Genomic DNA, 20969 nt, shown 5'->3' with positions numbered 1-20969 from the left:
ACTCCCTAACCTGGAGGATGACCAGCGATCCAGGGAGGCATTCAGGGCCATCTGCATGTAGACCCTGTACTTCCACAGCAACTTCAGATCCTAGCATGCTCTCCCTTCCCCCAGTTTTCTCTTTTAGGAGCTGAATGACCCCAGGCTCCTTTTTGTCGATGGTGGCCATCAGGGACATCCTTGGAAAGGTTATTACAGCCTAGAGCTGTGCTAGCTTCTGCAGAGTGTGTGGGGACGATTTCTTCGAGTACTGTACAAACATATTAAAAGACACAGTCCAAATTCCTTTATCCTGAAAGATGATCATCACCTTCAAATTCAATTGAGATCCGTAGGAATTGAGGACTCCTATCAACCTGCAGGGTTTGATTCTATTAAAGCTAATAAATTTATTCTTTTTGTTACTTTACAAGGTCATATTTTGCTATGTGTAAGATGTTTTGGGGCCTGATTGTGCTGAAGTTAATGGAAGTTTTGCCACTCATTGCATTGTGAGTTTGAACAGGTCTATAAATCATAATAGATGGCTGCCAGTGAGTTATAAGAAAACAATTTATGGAGTGGAGGGTTTCTGGTGCTATAGTAAACCACGAGCTTTTCTCTTATGGTGTGGGATCCCACCAGAATCCTTAGATGGATTGTTTATAAAATTGCATTAATATACTATATATGGATTTGCCATTGTTTCTTCACCAAATTGGGATTTAATGTTGTGCAGAAATGTACCTTGTTTCTGTAGTTAGAAGTGAAGTAGTGCTTCCCTAATAATTTTCAACCCCCTTTAATTTGAGAGGAGTAGAGGACTAAACAATATCTTATCAGTTTTGAGGCAAATTGTAACTTGCTTGAAACACAGTTTTACTGATATGCAAACTTTTTTGGCTTTAGAATAATATTAATCTGTTTTATCTATGAAGAATGGTGTTTTTATAGACATGTCTCAGACCTGAAACGTTATGCACACCTCTTCTGAAGTATACATAGAAGGACACAGGTCTTATTGTATTTCTTTTTGTATATTTTCTTAACTTGTACATGTAATCTGTTAATTTATATGACTACTCTTGTTGAGTGAGCTCTATTTCTGCACAAGGAACAAGAACTTCTCTGCTGAATGTCACCTTAAAAGACATGTTGGAGGGGAGCTCCCAGCCTGCAGACTATAAATATATATAGGAGGGGCTTCTCCACAGTTGCTGACCATATAGGGCCAGTAGGGTAGGAGATACCTGCCAGCACTTTCTGAAGGTGTGCAGAATGGGAGCTTAGTTCCTGCTTGATTTGTCTGAAGTGGAGTTCTTAACCCTCGGCTTCTCAGAAATTGTGCATGTTGCAAGCTCTGCTGTTACAAACATTGTAAACTGCACAGGCCAGTTCCAGTGCAGTATTGGCCGCTCGATGGTATTGATAGTATTGTCAGCAAAAAGTGGAAACAGCAACTCTGTACATATATCCTAAATTATTATGGTGGAAAAGTGGTGGACATTCCCAAACAAATCTTTCTTAAAGAAAAGTTGTTTGAATGCTGATTCCACTACCTCGCTGTGCGAGCACCAAAGAAGCCGCAATCTTTTCTAAAACAAACAAAAATCTACATACAAATAGTTTCTAGAACCTGAAACTTCAGTAAAGTGTAGTTAAGATATTTAGCTAATTTCACATTGCCATCCCAACTTGTTCACTTACGCTTCAAACCAGCTGCATCATCCACCCAAGCTTAATTTTATGTGGTTTCTCTTTCTATAGAGGAGCAGAAAGATTTGTAACAAAGTATACTGCATAGTGATTTTTGGATAGACGATAAGCATAGAAAGAACCTGCTCCCAGGACATTCAGTCTATTCTTAGTAGCAGCAGAAAACCCTCTACATGGAAATGCTATACTGCTTACCTCCTGAGACATTTGAAAATCCCATTCATCCTGGAATATCCTCTCTTTCAGACAGACTTGAAGTCTTCAATCAGTTCTGTAAGATATGCTTGGCAGCTGTTGATGCGTTCCATCTCCCTGTTGAGGGCTGCTCAGTCTTTACCCATCCCGTGACTATGAAGCTCCGGAAGGACATCATAAAGAGAGACCCTCCAGTTTCTAAACTGATCTCTGTCTGAGCATTGTCCCCCCTGCACTCATCAGGCTATCTTTTGGCTTCCTGTTCCCACCTGCACCTCTCTTGGAAGGTGGCCTTCCTTAAGGTTATGACCTCCACTAGGAGGGTAAGGCAGGTTGGGGCAAACCCACTAGACACAGGCTTTCACAGGTACAAAGTTTCTTTGAGACTCCATCCCGAACTAATCCCTAAGGTGCCTTCTGAATTTCACCTTAACCAGACTGTTTGCCTTCTAGAGTTCTACTCAAGGCCTCACCTTAGCACTGAAGAAGTCAAGCTTAATTCTCCGGATGTATGCAGGGCCCTGGCCTTCTGTTTGTGCCAGACAAGACCCTTTAGGAAGTCTCTGAGATTATTTGTTGCTGTCGCTGTCAGAATGAAAGGAGAAGCTATATCTTTGAGCAGCTACTTGCGATTCTGTACACACCTTTGCCAAGCATTGTGCTCTGTTTCAAACTTCAGCTTCAGACGCTTCTTTTGGCTCTGGTATCCTCTGCTGTGTAGTACAGAGTGCTTCCTCACACCTCCTCCTCAGTGAGCACTGGGAGTCATCCATAGGAATCAGCACTTAAAGAAGAAAGGAAGGTTGCTTACCTTTCCTAGTAACTGGAATTCTTCAAGATGTGTAGCGCCTGTGGATGTTCATGATCCTCCTTCCTTCCCCGCTGCTTGGGTCCTCTTTGGATTCATGGTAGAGCAGGGACTAGAGAGGTGACTGACAGTTGGTCTGCACTGCCCCTTGTGCCCTCTATTTGGAGCAGGAGGCGGCACTGGCACAGATCAATGGATGCAGCTCTTGAAGTGTTTCTGGTTCTGGGCTCATGGAGCACATGTGCACCCACAGTGAATACTCATAAGGATCCACACATCTTGAACTCCAGTTACCCTAAGGTAACTAATCTTCCTTTCTTTGTAACCATTCACTGTTCCTCCACAGGAGTATTTGAATCGAAAGTCACTCCAGCTATCGTATTTACAGTCCAATGTATAAAGCAAATGAACTTTTGAAGAAAGACTAACTATGACAAATTAGGGCATGGTCATGTTTAATTTCAGCATAGCAAGGTTCCTCTTAAACTGTCAAAGAATGTTAAAATTAATGTTGGCTGTCCAAGCTGACTCATTTCTGGTCACAGTTTTGAAATTGCTGTGTCAAAAGCCGTGTCAAGGACCGAAAATCTGGTATTCTATAGTTTACAATATAACTTACCCATTTCAGTATTTTACCAATTTCATAACAAGGGTGGAAGACTTCAGCTGTTGCTTGTAGTTTAGTGTCTAAGTTCATTAACTCCTTTATTGTTCTTATTGTAAAAGCAACTTTTTATCAAACTCACTAAACTGGGATTCTAAAACCTTTCTTGTGAAGGTTATTCTGTTATATACATGCATAAATTTATGCACAATTATATTAAAATCTACACCTGCTGCTAAAATAAAGTGCTGATGCAGCCAAAAAGCTGGCTAGCTGTCTGTCTGGTATCTGAATACTTTATATGTGACTCTTTCTGTAGAAAGGTTAAATTTTATACAAAAGAAGGCAATGAATGTTGAGCTAATCTGTCTCAGTAAATACTAGTCCACTTCTGCCTCTGTATACACTTGGCTGTCTACTGATTTTATATTTAAAATTATTTTTATATTATATATAAACACTCATGGTGGTAAGACAGCATCTTATCTTTCATTTATTTTGTCTGTTCAGCCTTAGAGAGCAATAATTAACAGCTCTTGATAAACTAAGCCTATTCTAGACATAGAATCCTGGGAGTGTTTGTTTTTTGCTCATTGGAAGGAATTGCTACCTGATCTGGCCATAATTCTGATCTTTCTGGAACAGATTTTTAGTGCACTTATTTGTAAATCAGATCATCTTCATGAGATAAAACTGGTCAAACTGTAAAATATTGCATTGATGTCTGACTGGTGTGATACTTGCTGGTGTTGTGTGTGTCTCACCCTCCTCCTCCAATTAGGCAAGATTGGCAATTTATGTTGATTGGCTGGTTTAAGATAAGAACAGCAGGGTAACACAGGTGCACTGGCAGAGCAGTGTGGAGAAGCTTGCGTATCATCTGCCCATATTAAGCTTGGCTCAGTTACATTAGTCCCTCACTCTTATATATATATATATATATCACAAATTCACAAAGTAGTGTTGAAGAGGAGGTGGGGGCTATGAGACAGTGTATGTGGTGATTGTCATGCAATTTTATTTTAAATACTCCAAGCTAATGAATTTTAAATAATGAACTGAATTAATTCAGCCTGCAAGGATTTTTGTTTGTTTGTTTTGTTTTGCTTTCTTAACTGCCTTAGTTTAGAACTGGGGCTTTGTATCTTTACACTTTAAATTTGTATTGGTTACAATTTTAACTTTCAGCTCTTGAGACAAATTTTTTCTCGGGACTCAGTTTAATAAACTGGAGTGTCTTATTGCATTCTGCTTTTTTTTTTTAAACAATTTATGGCAGTGGAGTAAATTAACTATGAAAAGCTACCACATGTGTACAGTACTTACTCTGCATAATAGTTTTCATCTACAAAATGCACCAGTGGGATAGTAAGAGGAAATAGGTTTCAGAGTACCAGCCGTGTTAGTCTGTATTCGCAAAAAGAAAAGGAGTACTTGTGGCACCTTAGAGACTAAGGTGCCACAAGTACTCCTTTTCTTTTTAAGATAAAATAGTAATTTTCATTTTTTCATGGCTAAGACCCTTTGTTTTCAGTTTTTACTGATTTTTACCAAAAATATTGAAATCTGGGTTTTACAAAACTGTTACTTTGGTTTATATTGATTTTTTTTCTCTCTAATTTTGGATCACTCAAATACATTGGTGACCATAATATAATTAAATTTAACATCCCTGTGGTGGGGAAAACACCATAGCAGCCCACCACGGTAGCATTTAATTTCAGAAAGGGGGACTACACAAAAATGAGGAAGTTAAAACAGAAATTAAAAGGTACAGTGCCTAAAGTGAAATCCCTGCAAGCTGCATGGAAACTTTTTAAAGATACCATAATAGAGGCTCAACTTAAATGTATACCCCAAATTAAAAAAAACACAGTAAGAGAACCAAAAAAGTGCCACTGTGGCTAAACAACAAAGTAAAAGAAGCAGTCAGAGGCAAAAAGGCATCCTTTTAAAAGTGGAAGCTAAATTGTAATAGAAAAGAGCATAAACTCTGGCAAGTGAAGTGTAAAGATATAATTAGGAAGGCCAAAAAAGAATTTGAAGAACAGCTAGCCAAAGACTCAAAAAGTAATAGCAAAACCATTTTTTTATGTACGCAGAAGCCGGAAACCTGCCAAACACCCAGTGGGGCCACTAGACTATCGAGATGCTTAAGGAGAACTTAAGGACAATAAAGCCATTGCAGAGAAACTAAATGAATTTTTTGCATTGGTCTTCACAGCTGAGGATGTGAGGGAGATTCCCAAACCTGAGCCATTCTTTTTAGGTGACATATCTGAGGAACTGTCCCAGATTGAGGTGTCACTGGAGCAGGTTTTGTAACAAACTGATAAAATAAACAGTAATAAGTCACCAGGACCAGATGGTATTCACCCAAGAGTTCTGAAGGAACTCAAATGTGAAATTGAAGAACTACTAACTGTGGTTTGTAACCTATCCTTTAAATCTGCTTCTGTACCAAATGACTGGAGGATAGCTAATGTGATGCCAAGTTTTGAAAAGGGCTCCAGAGGTGATCCTGGCAGTTACAGGCTGGTAAGCCTAACTTCAGTACCAGGCAAACTGGTTGAAACTATAATAAAGAACAGAATTGTCAGACACATAGATGAACATAATTTGTTGGGGAAGATTCAGCATGGTTTTTGACGATGCATGATTTTCCTTTACAGTCTACTAGAATTCTTTGAGGGGGTCAACAAGTATGTGGACAAGGGGGTTCCAGTGGATATAGTGTACTTAGATTTTCCGAAAGCCTTTGACAAGGTCCCTCACCAAAGGCTCTTAAGCAAAATAAGCCGTCATGGGATAAGCGGGAAGGTCCTCTCATGGATCAGTAACTGGTTAAAAGATAGGAAACAAAGGGTAGGAATAAATGGTCCGTTCTCAGAATGGAGAGAGGTAAATAGTGATGCCCCCCAGGGATCTGTACTGGGACCAGTGTTGTTCAACATATTCATAAATGATCTGGGAAAAGGGGTAAACAGTGAGATGGCAAAATTTGCAGATGATACAAAACTACTCAAGATAGTGAAGTCCAAAGCAGACTGAAGAGTTACAAAGGGATCTCTCAAAACTGGGTGACTGGACAACAAAATGGCAGATGAAATTTGATGTTGATAAATGCAAAGTAATGCACATTGGAAAACATAATCCCAGCTATACATATAAAATCATGGGGTCTAAATTAGCTGTTACCATGCAAGAGAGAGATCTTGGAGTCATTGTGGATAGTTCTCTGAAAACATCCACTCAATGTGCAGGGGCAGTCAAAAAAGCTAAAAATGTCAGGAATCATTAAGAAAGGGATGGATAATAACACAGAAAATATCACACTGCCTCTATATAAATCCATGGTACACTCACATCTTGAATACTGCATGCAGATGTGGTTGCCCCATCTCAAAAAAGATATATGGGAATTGGGAAAAGGTTCAGAAAAGGGCAACAAAAATAATCAGGGGTATGGAACAGTTTCCGTATGAGGAGAGATTAATAAATTTGGGACTTTTAATCTTGGAAAAGAGACAATGAAGCAGGAATATGATAGAGGTCTATAAAATCCGTGTCTGGTGTGGAGAAAGTAAATAAGGAAGTGTTATTTACTCCTTCTCATAACACAATAACTAGGGGTCACCAGATGAAATTAATAGGCAGTAGGTTTAAAACAAACAAAAGGAAGTATTTCTTCACACAACACACAATTAACCTGTGGAACTCTTTGCCAGAGGGTGTTGTGAAGGCCAAGACTTTAATAGGGTTCAAAAAAGAACTAGATAAATTCATGGAGGATAGGTCCATCAATGGCTATTAGCCAGGATGGGCAAGGATGGGGTCCCAAGCGTCTGTTTGCCAGAAGCTGGGAATGGGCAATGGGATTGATCACTTGATTACCTGTTCTGTTTATTCCCTCTGGAGCACCTGGCATTGGCCACTGTCGGAAGACAGGATACTGGGCTAGATGGACCGTTGGTCTGACCCAGTATGGCCGTTCTTATGAAAATACTGATTAAGAAAATCCAGTCCATTACCTTAGGTAGCTGTGTTTTGTTAATAATCAGTTAGTCTAAGTGTAAATGCAAGGCTGTCTGTGAAAGCAAGACAATAGTAGAAAATGTATATACCTACACACGTGTGTGCATATGTGTACGTACTGTTTAATGTACAGTTCATGCAATAAACTACATCATTAAACGTCTTTTTACTTTCAGTACGCTTACATTTTCTCTTTGTTGCTTTTTTTTCTGTCATCCCGTCCCCCTCTATCAAACCCGATAAAACTGGGGTGGTGATTTTTTGCACCAATTGTTTCATCCATGTAAAAATTTTGAAATGGAAACACTGATAAATTCCCAGATAATTTAAACAAAAATGTAGGGCCTTGTTTATGGCACACCTGACAGTTTAGACACCTGGAATTACATCATTTAGATGTGCTGCATTCCTTAGTGGCCAGACTGTACCTGGCCCCTGCTATGGTATGTAAAGAAAAAAGAAGCTTTCTTCCCTCCATCCCCCATATTCTGTCTCCTGCAAGTAGGCCAACTGCAGTTGCAATCACTGGGCATGTCCAGAGCGGGGAAAATAGGTGGTTCTAATCTAGATTGCTTCTTGTATAAGCTTTGCATTGGGCATAAAGGTGGTGTGTACTTAGTTTATGACTGGGATTTTTCTTCAGTTCATATGTTTTTGTGTGTTAGGCTGCAATATCAACAAGAAACTTTTGTATTACTTTTTTGGTATTTGTATCTCTTTTCTGTAACTTCTGCTTTGTTAAAAGAGGAAATAAAATGCAAATCTTTAGCAGGATGTTAATTACCATGAGCAGCAAGAGAGATGGGCAGTGTAGCGAATTGCTGGGAATGAACTGAAGGAAGGATATAACGGTAATTCTCCCTATCACTGCTGTGAGGATGTTTTGTGGCTGGTGGGGGGACAGGACAATATATGTAGTGGTTTGGGCAGGCAGAGGTGTTTGAGTTTGGGGGGAAGACAGAAAATGTAGAGGAAGAGGGTAAAGAACACTGTGGAGAAAGAGAAGGAAATGACAGACTCCGACAACAACATAGGAAAAAGATACACAATTATCTTTTATTAAGAGGGAAAAATGGGAGGTAACCAGGAAGGGACTGGTGGTGTAAGAAAAACGAGAGATATGTTCAGTTACAAATTCTGAAAATGTATTAAATAGTTGACATTGTTACAATTAACTACTGTATCCCGGAAACAGTATCCAGCTGTCGTATTCCTTAAATCACTAGTTCTCAAACCAGGGGTCCGTGAACCCCTAGCGGTATGCAGGGGTCTTCCAGGGGGTACATCAATTCATCTAGATATTTGCCTTGTTTTACAACAGGCTACATTAAAAAGCACGATCAAAATCAATACAAACTAAAATGTCACACAGACAATGACTTTTTTATACTGCTCTATATACTGTACGCTGAAACGTAAGTACTGTACAATATTTATATTCCGGTTGATTTATTTTATAATTATATGGCCAAAATGAGACACTAAGCAATTTTTTTCAGTAATAGTCTACTGTGACACTTTTGTATTTTTATGTCTGATTTTGTAACCATGTAGTTTTTAAATGAGGTGAAACTTGGGGGGTGGTACACAAAACAAATCAGACTCCTGAAAGGATTACAGTAGTCTGAAAATGTTGAGAGCCACTGCCTTAAATTGCAGGAGGTAGGGCATTTTAGAGGCATGGTGGTATACGTGTTTTCGCTGTGGCTAGTAGGCTTGTTAGATGGGTATATTTTACTGTCAAAAACTACTTTATCAATTCATTAGCTGCATTCTCGTTTCTGTGAACGACAGATCACTGTGGTTTGGGGTGTTGTAATGAACTCAAAAATTGTTAAATGACCTGAAAATACCTGTGAGTGGCATGTGAGAATGGTTACTGAATGTGGGACTAACCTTTTGATGATCACTTACTATTGAAAATGTGGTGTGTAGTTAATTGCTAGGTCAGCATATAACAAGACCTATGCTGTGCACTGCTTTTCAGTTTTTAATGTCTGACTTCTAAGTAGACGTACAAATCTGGTTGTCAATATTCTACCTGGAAATATGCTTAACTAGACTATGTTGGTTACTGAAAGTTACTTTCTGATGGACATCTGGGTTAGCATACACCAGGTATGCATTTGATCATCCTTATAAAGTGTATACTCTGGGGACTAATTTTGTTAGCATGGCCGCGTACTCTGCATAATCTGTTTCATAATTTCTGCAGAACTGTGCTTTACAATCCAATCTTTGTTTCTTTAAAAAAGAAAATCTTAGATCCTGTGATTGTGAAAGAAACCTTCCAAATTTAAACAGTGCATTGATATTTTCCTGAGCCTGTAGCCAGCTTGAAATGGTAGTTTTGAGAGATCTGAGCTGCCCCATTTATCTGTCTTTTTAAACTTTGAAACTTAGTGTTGACCAGTTAGATGTCAGTGTTAAGTGTTCCAGTAATGATTCATTTTAGCAAAAACATTCAAGCAGCTTGATTATCATACAGCTTGAAACTACTGTACCTTCCTTGCATTCAAGTACCAAAGGCTTCCACCACCTTCTACCCAGCTTCCATCTTCTCCTCTTACAGCTTCCTCAGCGCAACACAGTTCTGCGGCGTGTTGATGAGTGAATTTAAGGCAGGCAACGTACAATAATTTTAAATCTCTTGCTACAATCAGTGCAGTTTTGTTGGTTGTTCATGTTCAAATTTAAACCAGTAAAAGAGTGTATTTTTATGTTTACCTGAAATGGTTGGGGAATTTCTAGTCTGCTACTTTAAACTGCCACAGTTAACTGTTGCTACAGAACCATTTAGGCAAACCTTGCCAAAGAGTACACAGAGCCCTGATTGTAACTTTATTCCTAACCAGATAGTCACTATTGACTTCACTGGTCTGTATCGGGAATGACAGACTTCTGACTTCCTTCTCTGTAGGCCCAGATTACTCCTCTGCGGGATGGTTATCTGGTACTGAATCACTGTGGCAGGCCACAACCATTCCATCGAGCAGCCGAAGTAACCATATCAGAAGACACAGTATAGCTTCTGACAGCGGGGACACAGGCATTGGTACCTCCTGTTCTGATAGTGTGGAAGGTGAGTGAAGATTTCTTAAATTCTGAAGTTAATCAGTCTTGGTGAGAGAAAAAGAGATGAACTAAGAAGTTTTAAAGGCCAAATGTGTCTTAAAATACTTATTTTTCCAATATTGTTAAAGAACATGAAATTGCCAATTTTTATGATGGGTTGAGAAATTGGTTTGGTTAGATCTGATTAATTTGCATTGTATGGGCCTTAACTTCTCTGTATCAAAGGTTGTCTTCTGTTGCGTGGGAGTAAAGATAGATAGATAAGTCACAGGACTGGGAAAAAGATGGAGAAAGGTCTTATGTCTTTTTTTTGCCTTCTGTTCAGGGGAATACAAATTGCATTTTAATATGGGGCATCACATGAACTGGCAAAATTCATTAAGATTATCCAAAAATATCTAGAGAGGGATAAAACTAAGTTTGGGCCATATCATTTCCCCAAGATTCCTCGAACTTGCTGCCATCACAGAAGATGTATAAGGGGTTTAGCCACTACAACAGTAGTATCCCTATTCCCCCTGCATGGAGGGCTCTCCCTGGAGTTCGGAATTGCACTGGGGCAGCGAATGGGACAAGAATGGGTTAAGCCTGTGTTGAGCAGTGATAGGCCACAGGGATGCATGGTCCCCTTACCCTAGAAAACCCTGTTGGAGGAAAGGAAATACAGGTTGGGGCTATGTTACTTTTTTTCTGCAGGGCCTTTCTGTGCTTGGATCTCTTTAAAAGGAATCCTGGGACCACTGAACCCTGGGAGAAGGGAGATAGCATGGGAGCCCTTGAGTCAATATAGAGGCATGGGTCTCTGTATGACTGCTCCTGGCCTCCTGAAGATGGCCTTGGATCCGCAGGGTTTGAGGCTGTAATGCCTCATTGCAAAGGGGGGCAGTCCTTTCTTACCCATCCCGCCACCCCCCATGCTGATTTGAAGAGGAGCTCTGGAAAGGAATTCTCTCCATCTCCTTATTCCCTTCCTGTGGGTTTAGCTGTAAGAAGGGGTAATCTGGTGCTATATTAAGAGACTCGGAGGTGATAACTGCTGTACAAAGAAGACATGTTTTCTGTTGGCTAATTGCAATGGATTTGTACTCTGATCAGTGTGCATTCTTAACTCTGCTTTGTGTCAGAGCTTGTTGGAGAAATCCTCTGTAATAATTGGGCCTATGTATTTACCCTAATTGTCAGCTCAACTGTAAAAAGTAAGTAAAAGTTTCTAAAAGGTCACAACTATTAATGGGGGAAAGCTTTAAAAGAGACAAAGATTAAATTAGTCAAAATAAAAAGGCCAATTAATATAATTCAAGAACTGTGTTAAAATTCTGCTTGGTAAGCAAGACAGTGTAAAACCCAAAATCAATAAACCAAAATTGGCTCGTTTAAAAACTAGGCCTAATTTGTAAACCAGATAATAAAGGGATTAACTATTTCACCCATCATTCCCTTTTGAGTTCCTTAAAGAGAGATTGTTTTGGGGCGAAAAATTGGAATGAGTTTCACCATTATGGTTGCTGCTACTCCCTGCGTCTCCTGGGACCCCAAGCATTTGTCATCTTGATGTCAAATGTCATCTTGATGTCAGGAGATGTCCTGACCAGAGAGGGACCCAAATGACATCTCCACCTCTGCCAGCTCTGCAATATCCCAAACGCCTCCTGGGTTGTGAGACTTTGTATCTCTGTTACCCATCTGAGTGTGTCCTTTTCCTTCCCCACCTTATTTCTTCTTTTTTCTATCTCTCACCTTTTTCCTTTTGTCTAATAACAGTCCAGCTTAGCCAGGCAAGACTATATTTTGCAAGACTACTGTAAGTCTGTGACTAGGAAAAGACAACTGAAAGCAATACCCTAAATAGCCCAGTGCTGGTACAAGTTTTCCAGGTCTCAGAATGGCTTATAAGACTATGTGCTGTGCTTGTGTTTCTCCAGCACTGAGGTTGCAATTGAAAGTAAGCACCAGAGACAGAAGCTGCATTTTCTCTGTTTTTCTTTTCTTTCCCTGTTTGTGGGGTTTTTTGTCTTGTCTTCTTCTAAAATACAAAATCCAAGTCTCACAACACCAGTAATGCAAGCTCCAGCTGATCTACTAATTTCTTCCCCCTCCCCCCCCCCCCCCAAAATTACCATTTTTGGTACCCTCTAAAAATCTGTCAGGCAAGGGTGGAGGGTTTCTTCTAAAAACTCGCTGTAGGTTAAAACAAACAAGCCCTATGGAATACTTTGACATTTCAAATGCTTTAACTGTTCTCTCCCCCCTTCCCTCTTTTCTGTATTTTTTGATAAAAGGTTAAAGTAATGTTTAATGGTGTGTTTGCCATGGTACTAAGCAAGCTAAGGTCTCTGTATACCAAACCCCGAACTTTGTTTAGCACTGTTTAAGCGTAAACAGTAATAGGGTCTTGTTAACTCCTTTAACCTTTGAGCCTATATATTCCATCTAAATTAATACACTTCCTTTCTTATTTTTCCAAATACTTATTTGTAAAATATGGTAGGGTTATGTAAAACAGATTATTCATTAGCTAGTCTATGAAGAAATATAGTTCAGAAAAAAATTCAGTAACCTAGATGATAGTTCTGCAGTACTGGGATTTTATTTGATTTTTTTAATTTGCCTTTTCAAACCTTCTTTATTGATTCTTGCAAATGTAATTGCAGTAATACTGAAATAATGCTTAGTTATGCAGCATTAGGGTTCTAGCCACACCCCTTACTCAGGCAAAGCTCCCATGAAATTCTGTGGGATCCTTGCCTGAGTAAAATGTGTGGATAGAGTCCAGAAGTATTACTGGCCCATAAGACCAGAAGAAGAGGTATTGTGTATGCTTGAAAGCTTGTCTCTCTCATCAATAGAAGTTGGTCTAGTAAAAGGTATTACCTCACCTGCCTTAGCCCGTAATTTTGCTTTCTGATCCACCCATTGTATTTCTCTTTGCTTATACACAGATACAGGCATTGCAGAATAGTGAGTCAAGATCCAGGCTTGGATAAAAGCACTTTTTTCTTTTTCTTGTTGGCTTCCCCATTTGAGGGGCAGATGGGAAAGAGAGGGGATGAAAAAGCAACTACTGTAAAACTTGATTTAAGGGGTATTATCACTTTAAGAGCTACCTTATATATCTCTGGTTTTGACCTACTGTTACAAGAAACATCTCTTATTTTCAGTTACAGCAATCACATAACATCTCTATATTTTTTCAGTTTGTATATTTTGTGCATTTGGTGGTGATTTACATACAGTCAGTTTCACTGTTTCCCTTAGTCCCCTGGCTTGTTAGCTGTTTGAAAACTTGCATGACAGTGCAGAGGAAAACAGGAAAAATGTGGTTGTAAAATACAAGTTGGCAGGAGGACTGAGGGGATAAGTAGTACCTGAACGTACTTCTTTGTAACTGACTAAATTTAAAGTTGACTGTGTTTTTTTCAGGAACAAATTAGAATGGCTGATGCAATTTCGATAAGCTTGCCAGGGCCGGCTTGTAGTTATAGACTCTCTACTCTAGCCATCTGTTTTCAATGTGGGTGCTAGGGAAATAGCCCTTAGGGAACAGACTCAGCAGAAAAGATTATTGTCTTTGGACAACTCAGCAAATCATTATAACATCTAGCAATTCAAGAAGACTGAAATGTGAGTTTCTCGCTTTTTCTGAAGCTACTAACAATCTATTCTTAACTTTAGAATTACAAAAATGCATTTTGTTAATGTTAACAATATCCTTGAATTTTTTATAAATAAAAGATTTGTTCAGAGCTGTAGTTATTAGTAAATGCAGTAATATGTTGTCTGATGCAAAGACTGAAATTCAAGTCAGTTTTTTTAAAGAAGATCTGTTTTTCTCTTTCACTATTACGTTTTAATAATTTCTTTAAAAGGTGGTAAAATCAAATTTAAATATTTATTTAAACTAGTTCGGGAGCATTCTTCTTTCATTCTGGAATTGTAGAGTTTAAAGGGATAGTCCCAAGTAATTTTTTTTAGACTCAGAATTAATTTCAGATTGGGGGCAGAAAGTTTTTATAATGCCCAAGAGGAAGAGAAAATATCACTTAATGTGTAGTTGTCCTCCTGCAGGATTGGGAGCCCAATCATAGTATTGTGCTAGTATATGAAAACCAGGAAACTGACCGGTCTAGTTTCATTGTTCACGTTGAGCAAAGTGTGTATAGGGGAAAGTAAAGACTCTTATGTGTTGAAAAGCTAACAGGATTTAAAATCTGTTCTGCGATAATCATCTGATATTAGTAAAGATTTGTATTAACTGTATTTATCGTTACTCAGAGTATCCTTTTAATCTTTCTGCCAACAAGTGGTGATGGACATGAACTTGTTCGCTGATTCAAATCCTTGTTCAGAAGTTTTTTTTGTTTGTTTGTTTGTTTGTTTTTTTACCAAATGTACATTGTGGCCAAATTCTTAATAATATTTCTACTTGGAGCAGGAGAAAAAATTCCAGAGGTGGGTGCCCCATCACCTGTGAGCTGAATAATATGCATCTGATGAAGTGAGCTGTAGCTCACGAAAGCTTATGCTCTAATAAATTTGTTAGTCTCTAAGGTGCCACAAGTACTCCTGTTCTTTTTGCGGATACAGACTAACATGGCTGCTACTCTGAAACCAATAAATATATTATATAAGTCTGGCTTTATTTTAAAAAAATAGCTATCCCTCCTGACTTTATGTAGTAGCTAACTCTCCAGCAAAGATTTGTGTGAGCTTATTAACAAGAAACCTTTTTTCTCATGGAATGATTTTCTTTAGAGTTAGGGTGACCCGATAGCAAGTGTAAAAAATCGGGACAGGGAGCCGGGGGGGGGGGGGGGGGGGGAGAATAGGTGCCTATATAAGAAAAAGCCCCCAAAATCGGGACTGTCCCTATAAAATTGGGACATCTGGTCACCCTATTTAGAGTTCATGTACTTTCTGAAAAGGGCGGGAGGGGATTTTAGGATATTCTTCTTTATAAGCACTGTAGATTCTATAGAGGCCTGTGAAGATGATTCCTTGCATTTCTTTTGGTGAGTATAGGAGGCAGTTTCCTCGAAGAACTGCATAGAAGAAGAGGTTTTAGTGGGAGACAGTGCTGGAAATCAGCTGATCAGCACCTCATGGTTGGCTGAGGCTCTCAGCTCCATGACAGGTGGGGTGAGGAGAGAGAACCAGGAGAGAGGATACCCTCTGGTTACCAGAACATGAGGCTGAAGGCAAGCAGGCAGACCCTGTGGAGCCCCTCAGGGTGGGAGATGATCCTACTTGGTAGCTACCGGAGGCCAGAGTACCCCAGTGTGAAGCCTAACCAGATGGTTTGTGTTCTTTTTTGCATACTTTTCTTGTTGTTTGTGAAGACAAGAGAGCCCTGAATAAAGGGACAGAAATTTAACCTGGGTGTGGCTGACTATCTATCCATCCCCAGCTGGTGACTAGGGCCACTAGCATACAAAGGGTTACAACACAGCTGGTCCCAAATGGCATCTCAATATGAGTCAATGTCTACGTGCAGCATTGTGTTAACATTTTAGAAGCCATGGTGTATTTTACCATCTTGTGCCACAGGATGTATCCTAATGAATGTGGTCAATTCATACAGTCAGGAGTTCAAACTCACTGGAGCTTCCAAAAAATGCTAATGTGGAGGGAGACAACTTTTTGGGTGGCATCATGGTGAATGTTGCTGCATAACAATTCAAACAAGATGTATGTTCATGCCCATAAAACGTGATCTGAAGATGTGATCTCTAACCCTTTTTTTTTTTTCTTCAGAGATAGTTAGTTACTGATTTAAAGATGTAAAATAGGATCGCCATTTACCTACAGTAATGAATAGTGTGACCTGGTTTTATATACCCACGCTACTGCCTAAGTCTCCCTTGCTGGGAACTCATTACCATCATTCTTTTCTAGCTACTATATCTTGACAATATGTTCTTTCAAAACCTAATATAACTTAGGTTTCCCTAGCAATTTTGTTTAAATCCTACTAAAGAATAAATATGTCTCCAAGCATTAAGTACTTACTTCTGTTCCCTCAAGAAAAAACACTTTTACCTAGCAAGTGGTGACAGCATCTCCTTTTAAAGAAAACAGTTTATTGTAAATTTAGGTGAAACACATTCCTGACTGTCAAGATAGATAATATCTATCCAACAAAATGGAGCTTACTCACAGGAGCAGAGCATTGCTTTTCAAAGGAAGGAAACCCAGAAAAGAAAGGCTCTAATACGCTTCCCCCCCCCCCCACTCCTGGCTTCCCTGTTCAGTCATGGAACTGCTCCATCAATTTCTGTCTGTGACCTGCCAGGATCCAAAGGCTCAGGGATTGACTGTTTAACTTGGGATAGTACACAGATTTCAGCCTCCAGCTTTGCTTATTGCTTAGCTGGAAACTAAGGATGCAATACATTCTGAAATTAGAGTACCCTGACGACAGTGGGAGCTAATGACATTTGCCAGCTCAAAGGAGGTTCTCCTCATCTCCCAAGATTCAGGCCTCTGTGCTCTTACAGTACGTCATCTTGAATTACATCAAGATGGATGGCTACTCTATGACTAAGATTTGGAGGTGTTGGTAGTTGAAAACACCACCCCCCAACTACCTCTTTTTAAATAAATAAAAAAAGCTTCAGTCTTTAGACTACACTATTAACTTTGTCAGATCAAACTTATTTCCTAACCCTGCACTAAGCTACGGTAAGCAAATACATTCATTAAGTCATCCTTCAGTCATATAAAGAAAAGGGAGGAAGGGTAGAAATAAGGCAAAGAAACTGCTTGAGAAAGAAGAGAAGAGGAAGTTTTGAAATAATGGAAATCATAATTTCACAGCCGCTGCAGGCTGTGGCACATCCCCCATGTGTACAAGGAAATGTTGCTATCAAGTTAAGCTAATTAGATGTAATAGTGATACAGAAAAGTTCAGCTCAGAATGTGAGGCGAGATTCCTTTGGACCGCAAATCATCCTTTAAAACGAGCTCCTATTCTATAGTTTAATATTCCGAAGAATCCAACTTTGTGCGAAGAATAGTGACAGTACATCTCACGTTAAATCTCATCCTTTGAACAAAGCAACATTTAATTAAAACAGAGTAATGTATATCTGTATTGTTTTTTCTGGATAATGCATCTTTTTTAAAGTTCAGCAGTAAAGGTCAAAAAATGGAGAGGTTGTTCCGCTTGCTAGAATTGTGACACTCCTCCCAAAGGCCACTTCCACAGATAACTAAGGACCGTATTTTCAAAGTGCACACGCACAGAGAAACATTGACTCAGATTTGTATACAACAATAAGAAGGGGCATCTATCTAATGCTCAAGTGTTTCTACTGGAAAGTATTCAAAAGCAAAAATAAAGTTATTCAGCAGAACATGTCTCCCCTTCCCAACATACGTCTTCAGAACTTGTGCATGCTCATGCCTATATGCATTACAACCCAACTTGCATGCATACGATTGTGCTCTAAGATTTAGATCAGAATTACCCAGTTTATAAATATGTTTCTGCCATACAGGAAGTCCTTTTGTAGAACAAGATGTGTCAGCCTGCCAAAGCCTGGAACCCTATGAATCACCACTTTAATACCTACTTCATGTACCCCTCGTATTTAGATGGTAGAAGTCTGTTTCTGAATTGCGTAGGTGTGTCGGTGCAACATTGGGGAATAACCTTGTTCAAGTTGACAGATGCCTGAAAAAAGATTACCTTGGTTTCTCACAAAAAGCCTGACCCCAAAATTTATCAAGAAACTTAATTTGAAGCTGAGTTTGAAAATGCTTAAAGTGGTAACAGACTTTAAGGCTTCCCAGTGGCTTCTGTTAAAATAGATGTATATTGGAATAGTCAATACATAAGATAACAGATATCAAGTGACACAATGTGGTATTAGACTGATGGATAGAGAGAGTGATCAAAAGTGGGGATAATGCTGATATTGTTTGTGGGGAGAGAGAATATTATTATGGTTTTGTATGGACACTATGGATTTGTATTTTTAATGTCTTATTTTTTGCAATTCTACGTGTTAAATTCCTATAGAAGCACTTAAAACCCGGTACAGGTACTTCAGTTTAGATAGAGGAGAGAAACTATAACCTGCAAGTTTACCATTGTGTTTCATGCAGCAGAGGGCTCCTAAAGACTTATTCAAAGGCTTGTTTTCGCAATCCTTTTCTGTTTGCAAGCTTACATAGATTTCAGTGACAGCTGTGCAAAGGTAGGAAATGCAGGATCAGGCCCTCTAAACCTCGCAGAGTCCTGGAGCTGGGGCTCCAGCCAGAGTTTGTACATGTACACTGCAATTAAACAGCCCCACAGCCTGCAAGCCCAAGTCTGCTGGCACAGTCCAGCCGTGGGTTTTTAAGTGCAGCATAGACATACTCTGAGAGACCAGCTTGCACAGAACTACACCAGAATTAGGGGTGGGGGAAGTGAGCTTTAAGGTACTTTGTGTACACTGCAGGTATCTGGAATAACCACGTTAACCTCTTGGTTGTGTATAATTACATAATTTTAAATATGGCTTGCAGCCTTACTTGAACTAATCATATGACTTCTTTTAATTCCTTGCATTATAATCAAGGTACTGCAGCTAGCAGTAGAGTGAATATAATCATTTGTGTTATAGGAAATGATTTTCTTTCTGCTAAGCATGAGAAGCATTGTTGATGATGGCTGAAGTTTCAGCTCTTAATTTTACAGAGAAGACGTCAAAGCCTTTGTAGATGGCTTTGCAATCATTGCTTTATCACGCTAAATTTACACTGCTGGCAGACTACTTGACTTCCTCCTTTTTATTTTGGTCATGTGAACAGATCTCTGTTATCACTGTAGAGCTGAACTAATTATGATGGAATACTCCATTGTATTGAATGTAGCTTAAATAGTGTGTTCTATATATCCTTGATTTTAATTATGATTTTTATTAAATTAAAAAGTTGCTTGGAAACAAAGGCTCTGATTCTGAGCTTTCACCCATGTAAATAGAAGGGTGACTCCACCAAAGTCGTGCATAAAAACTGCTCTGATAATAGAATCTGTCCCAAAGCCTTGCTTCGGAATTGCATATTACTCTATACTTTCTCGATAACCATAGGTACAGACTTCTTTTAGATGGGTCTCATCAGTGGTGAAGAAATTAGCTTGTAAATGCAACGTTCACAGATTATTCCATTTTTTTACACTAATAGAGAGGTAAATGCTCTTTCTTCCCCTCAAAACCCTGCAGAGGAGGAGGTAGGTGTGTGTGTGTGATGCAGAAATTATATACGTAGAACAGTGAAGGAAAATTAAAATAGCCCAGGTTTAGGGGGAGGGGAATGGTTTGACAATCTGAGATGCTTGAAATTAAAAAAAAAAAAAAGGAAAAACACTTGGGCACCTGCTTATTGGATGCTAAATTTGCGGAACCGAAATGATTAGAAGCAATAGCTCGATCAAGTTCTGTTTTGATTAGCTTTTCCATACAGAATAGAAAGGACTGTGGCAGTTACTATGTAGAGAGCTATGACTAAAGTTCTGTGCCTATTATTTTTAAATACTTTTTTTTTTATATTGTCACTGTATTTATTTCCTACTCCCCCTGCTGTAAAAAGCTTTTACAGACTCAGGCCACTTGTTGTAAGGAAAATTTCTTTATACTTGAAGTACAGTGTGTGTGTGTGTGTGTGTGTGAAGTAGTGAAATGGAAAGGTTTGCTATGATGACTGCGTGTGTGTCAGCTGCAGTAATATAAATCTGCATTGCAGAAATCTAGTCCGTTACAGAGACATAGCTTCTAGCTTCCAGTATTGTGGAGGAAAAAAGAAGTCCTACGTTGTAGAAATCTGCATTTGAATGTGTACCTGGCTAGTTGTAACCTACTCCATGAAACATGCAAATTAAGAGCATGATCACTGAGGGTTTATTCATGTTCTTTCATACATTTATCCTGGAAGTTCAAATATATTTATTTAATCATAAATACAAACACTAGGACAAATCTCAATAATCAGATGTTTAATTTTCCAGTTCCCCTTCATTTTTCTCTGTGCCACATTGCTGTTTACTACTGCTATATATTCCTCATGGATTGAGACTGGGCAGAGGACTAGAAAATTTAATTTGTAATGAGCAGCCCATTCAAGGGTGGTGATGGACATGAGAGAGAGAGAGCCTAGCAGGAATTTTTAATAGCTGTCAGATATTCTCTTACAGACAATATTTATTTTTATAAATCAGTACATTTTTCATTTTCTCATGAACATTGTTCTACAAACTAAAGGTGAAATCCTCTTTCTCTGTGCAGTCTGAGCAAACACGCCTTGTGCTTGGGGTTAAGAAGGTGTGAGGGACATGGAATCATGGATTAAGTGCCACCTGTGTTCCACAGTGTTTGTGGTCAGTGGGTCTTTGAAATTCCTGGATCTGCTGGGCATGCCCACCCCTCTCTCCCAGTATAACTATAACCATGTCTCTCAGCTACGAAGAGACCCACTAGCTTGTCTTCACAGTGGACAGGGGCAATGAAGCCCTCCAGGGGTTCATGTAGCAGGACCACAGTGGTCCCTCCTTTTTTTGCCATTCTTCAGTTTTGG

General features: G+C 39.2%; 1 protein-coding gene across 4 annotated transcripts in view; it reads left to right on the top strand.

Annotated features, from left to right (window-relative positions):
- The window catches only part of CEP85L (centrosomal protein 85 like), a 315053-nt gene that overhangs the window by 79150 nt on the left and 214934 nt on the right, over positions 1-20969 (top strand). For all 4 annotated transcript variants that reach the window (XM_043542848.1, XM_043542845.1, XM_027819166.3 and 1 more), the window contains one exon: positions 10258-10419. In XM_043542848.1, coding sequence (XP_043398783.1) covers positions 10258-10419 — 162 coding nt within the window. The remainder of the gene's footprint in view (positions 1-10257; positions 10420-20969) is intronic.

This window comes from Chelonia mydas, chromosome 3 (assembly GCF_015237465.2).
Source record: "Chelonia mydas isolate rCheMyd1 chromosome 3, rCheMyd1.pri.v2, whole genome shotgun sequence".
Classification (NCBI taxonomy): Eukaryota; Metazoa; Chordata; order Testudines; family Cheloniidae; genus Chelonia; species Chelonia mydas.
Note: the sequence above shows the minus strand (reverse complement) of the source record. Positions and strands in the feature narration are given on the sequence as shown.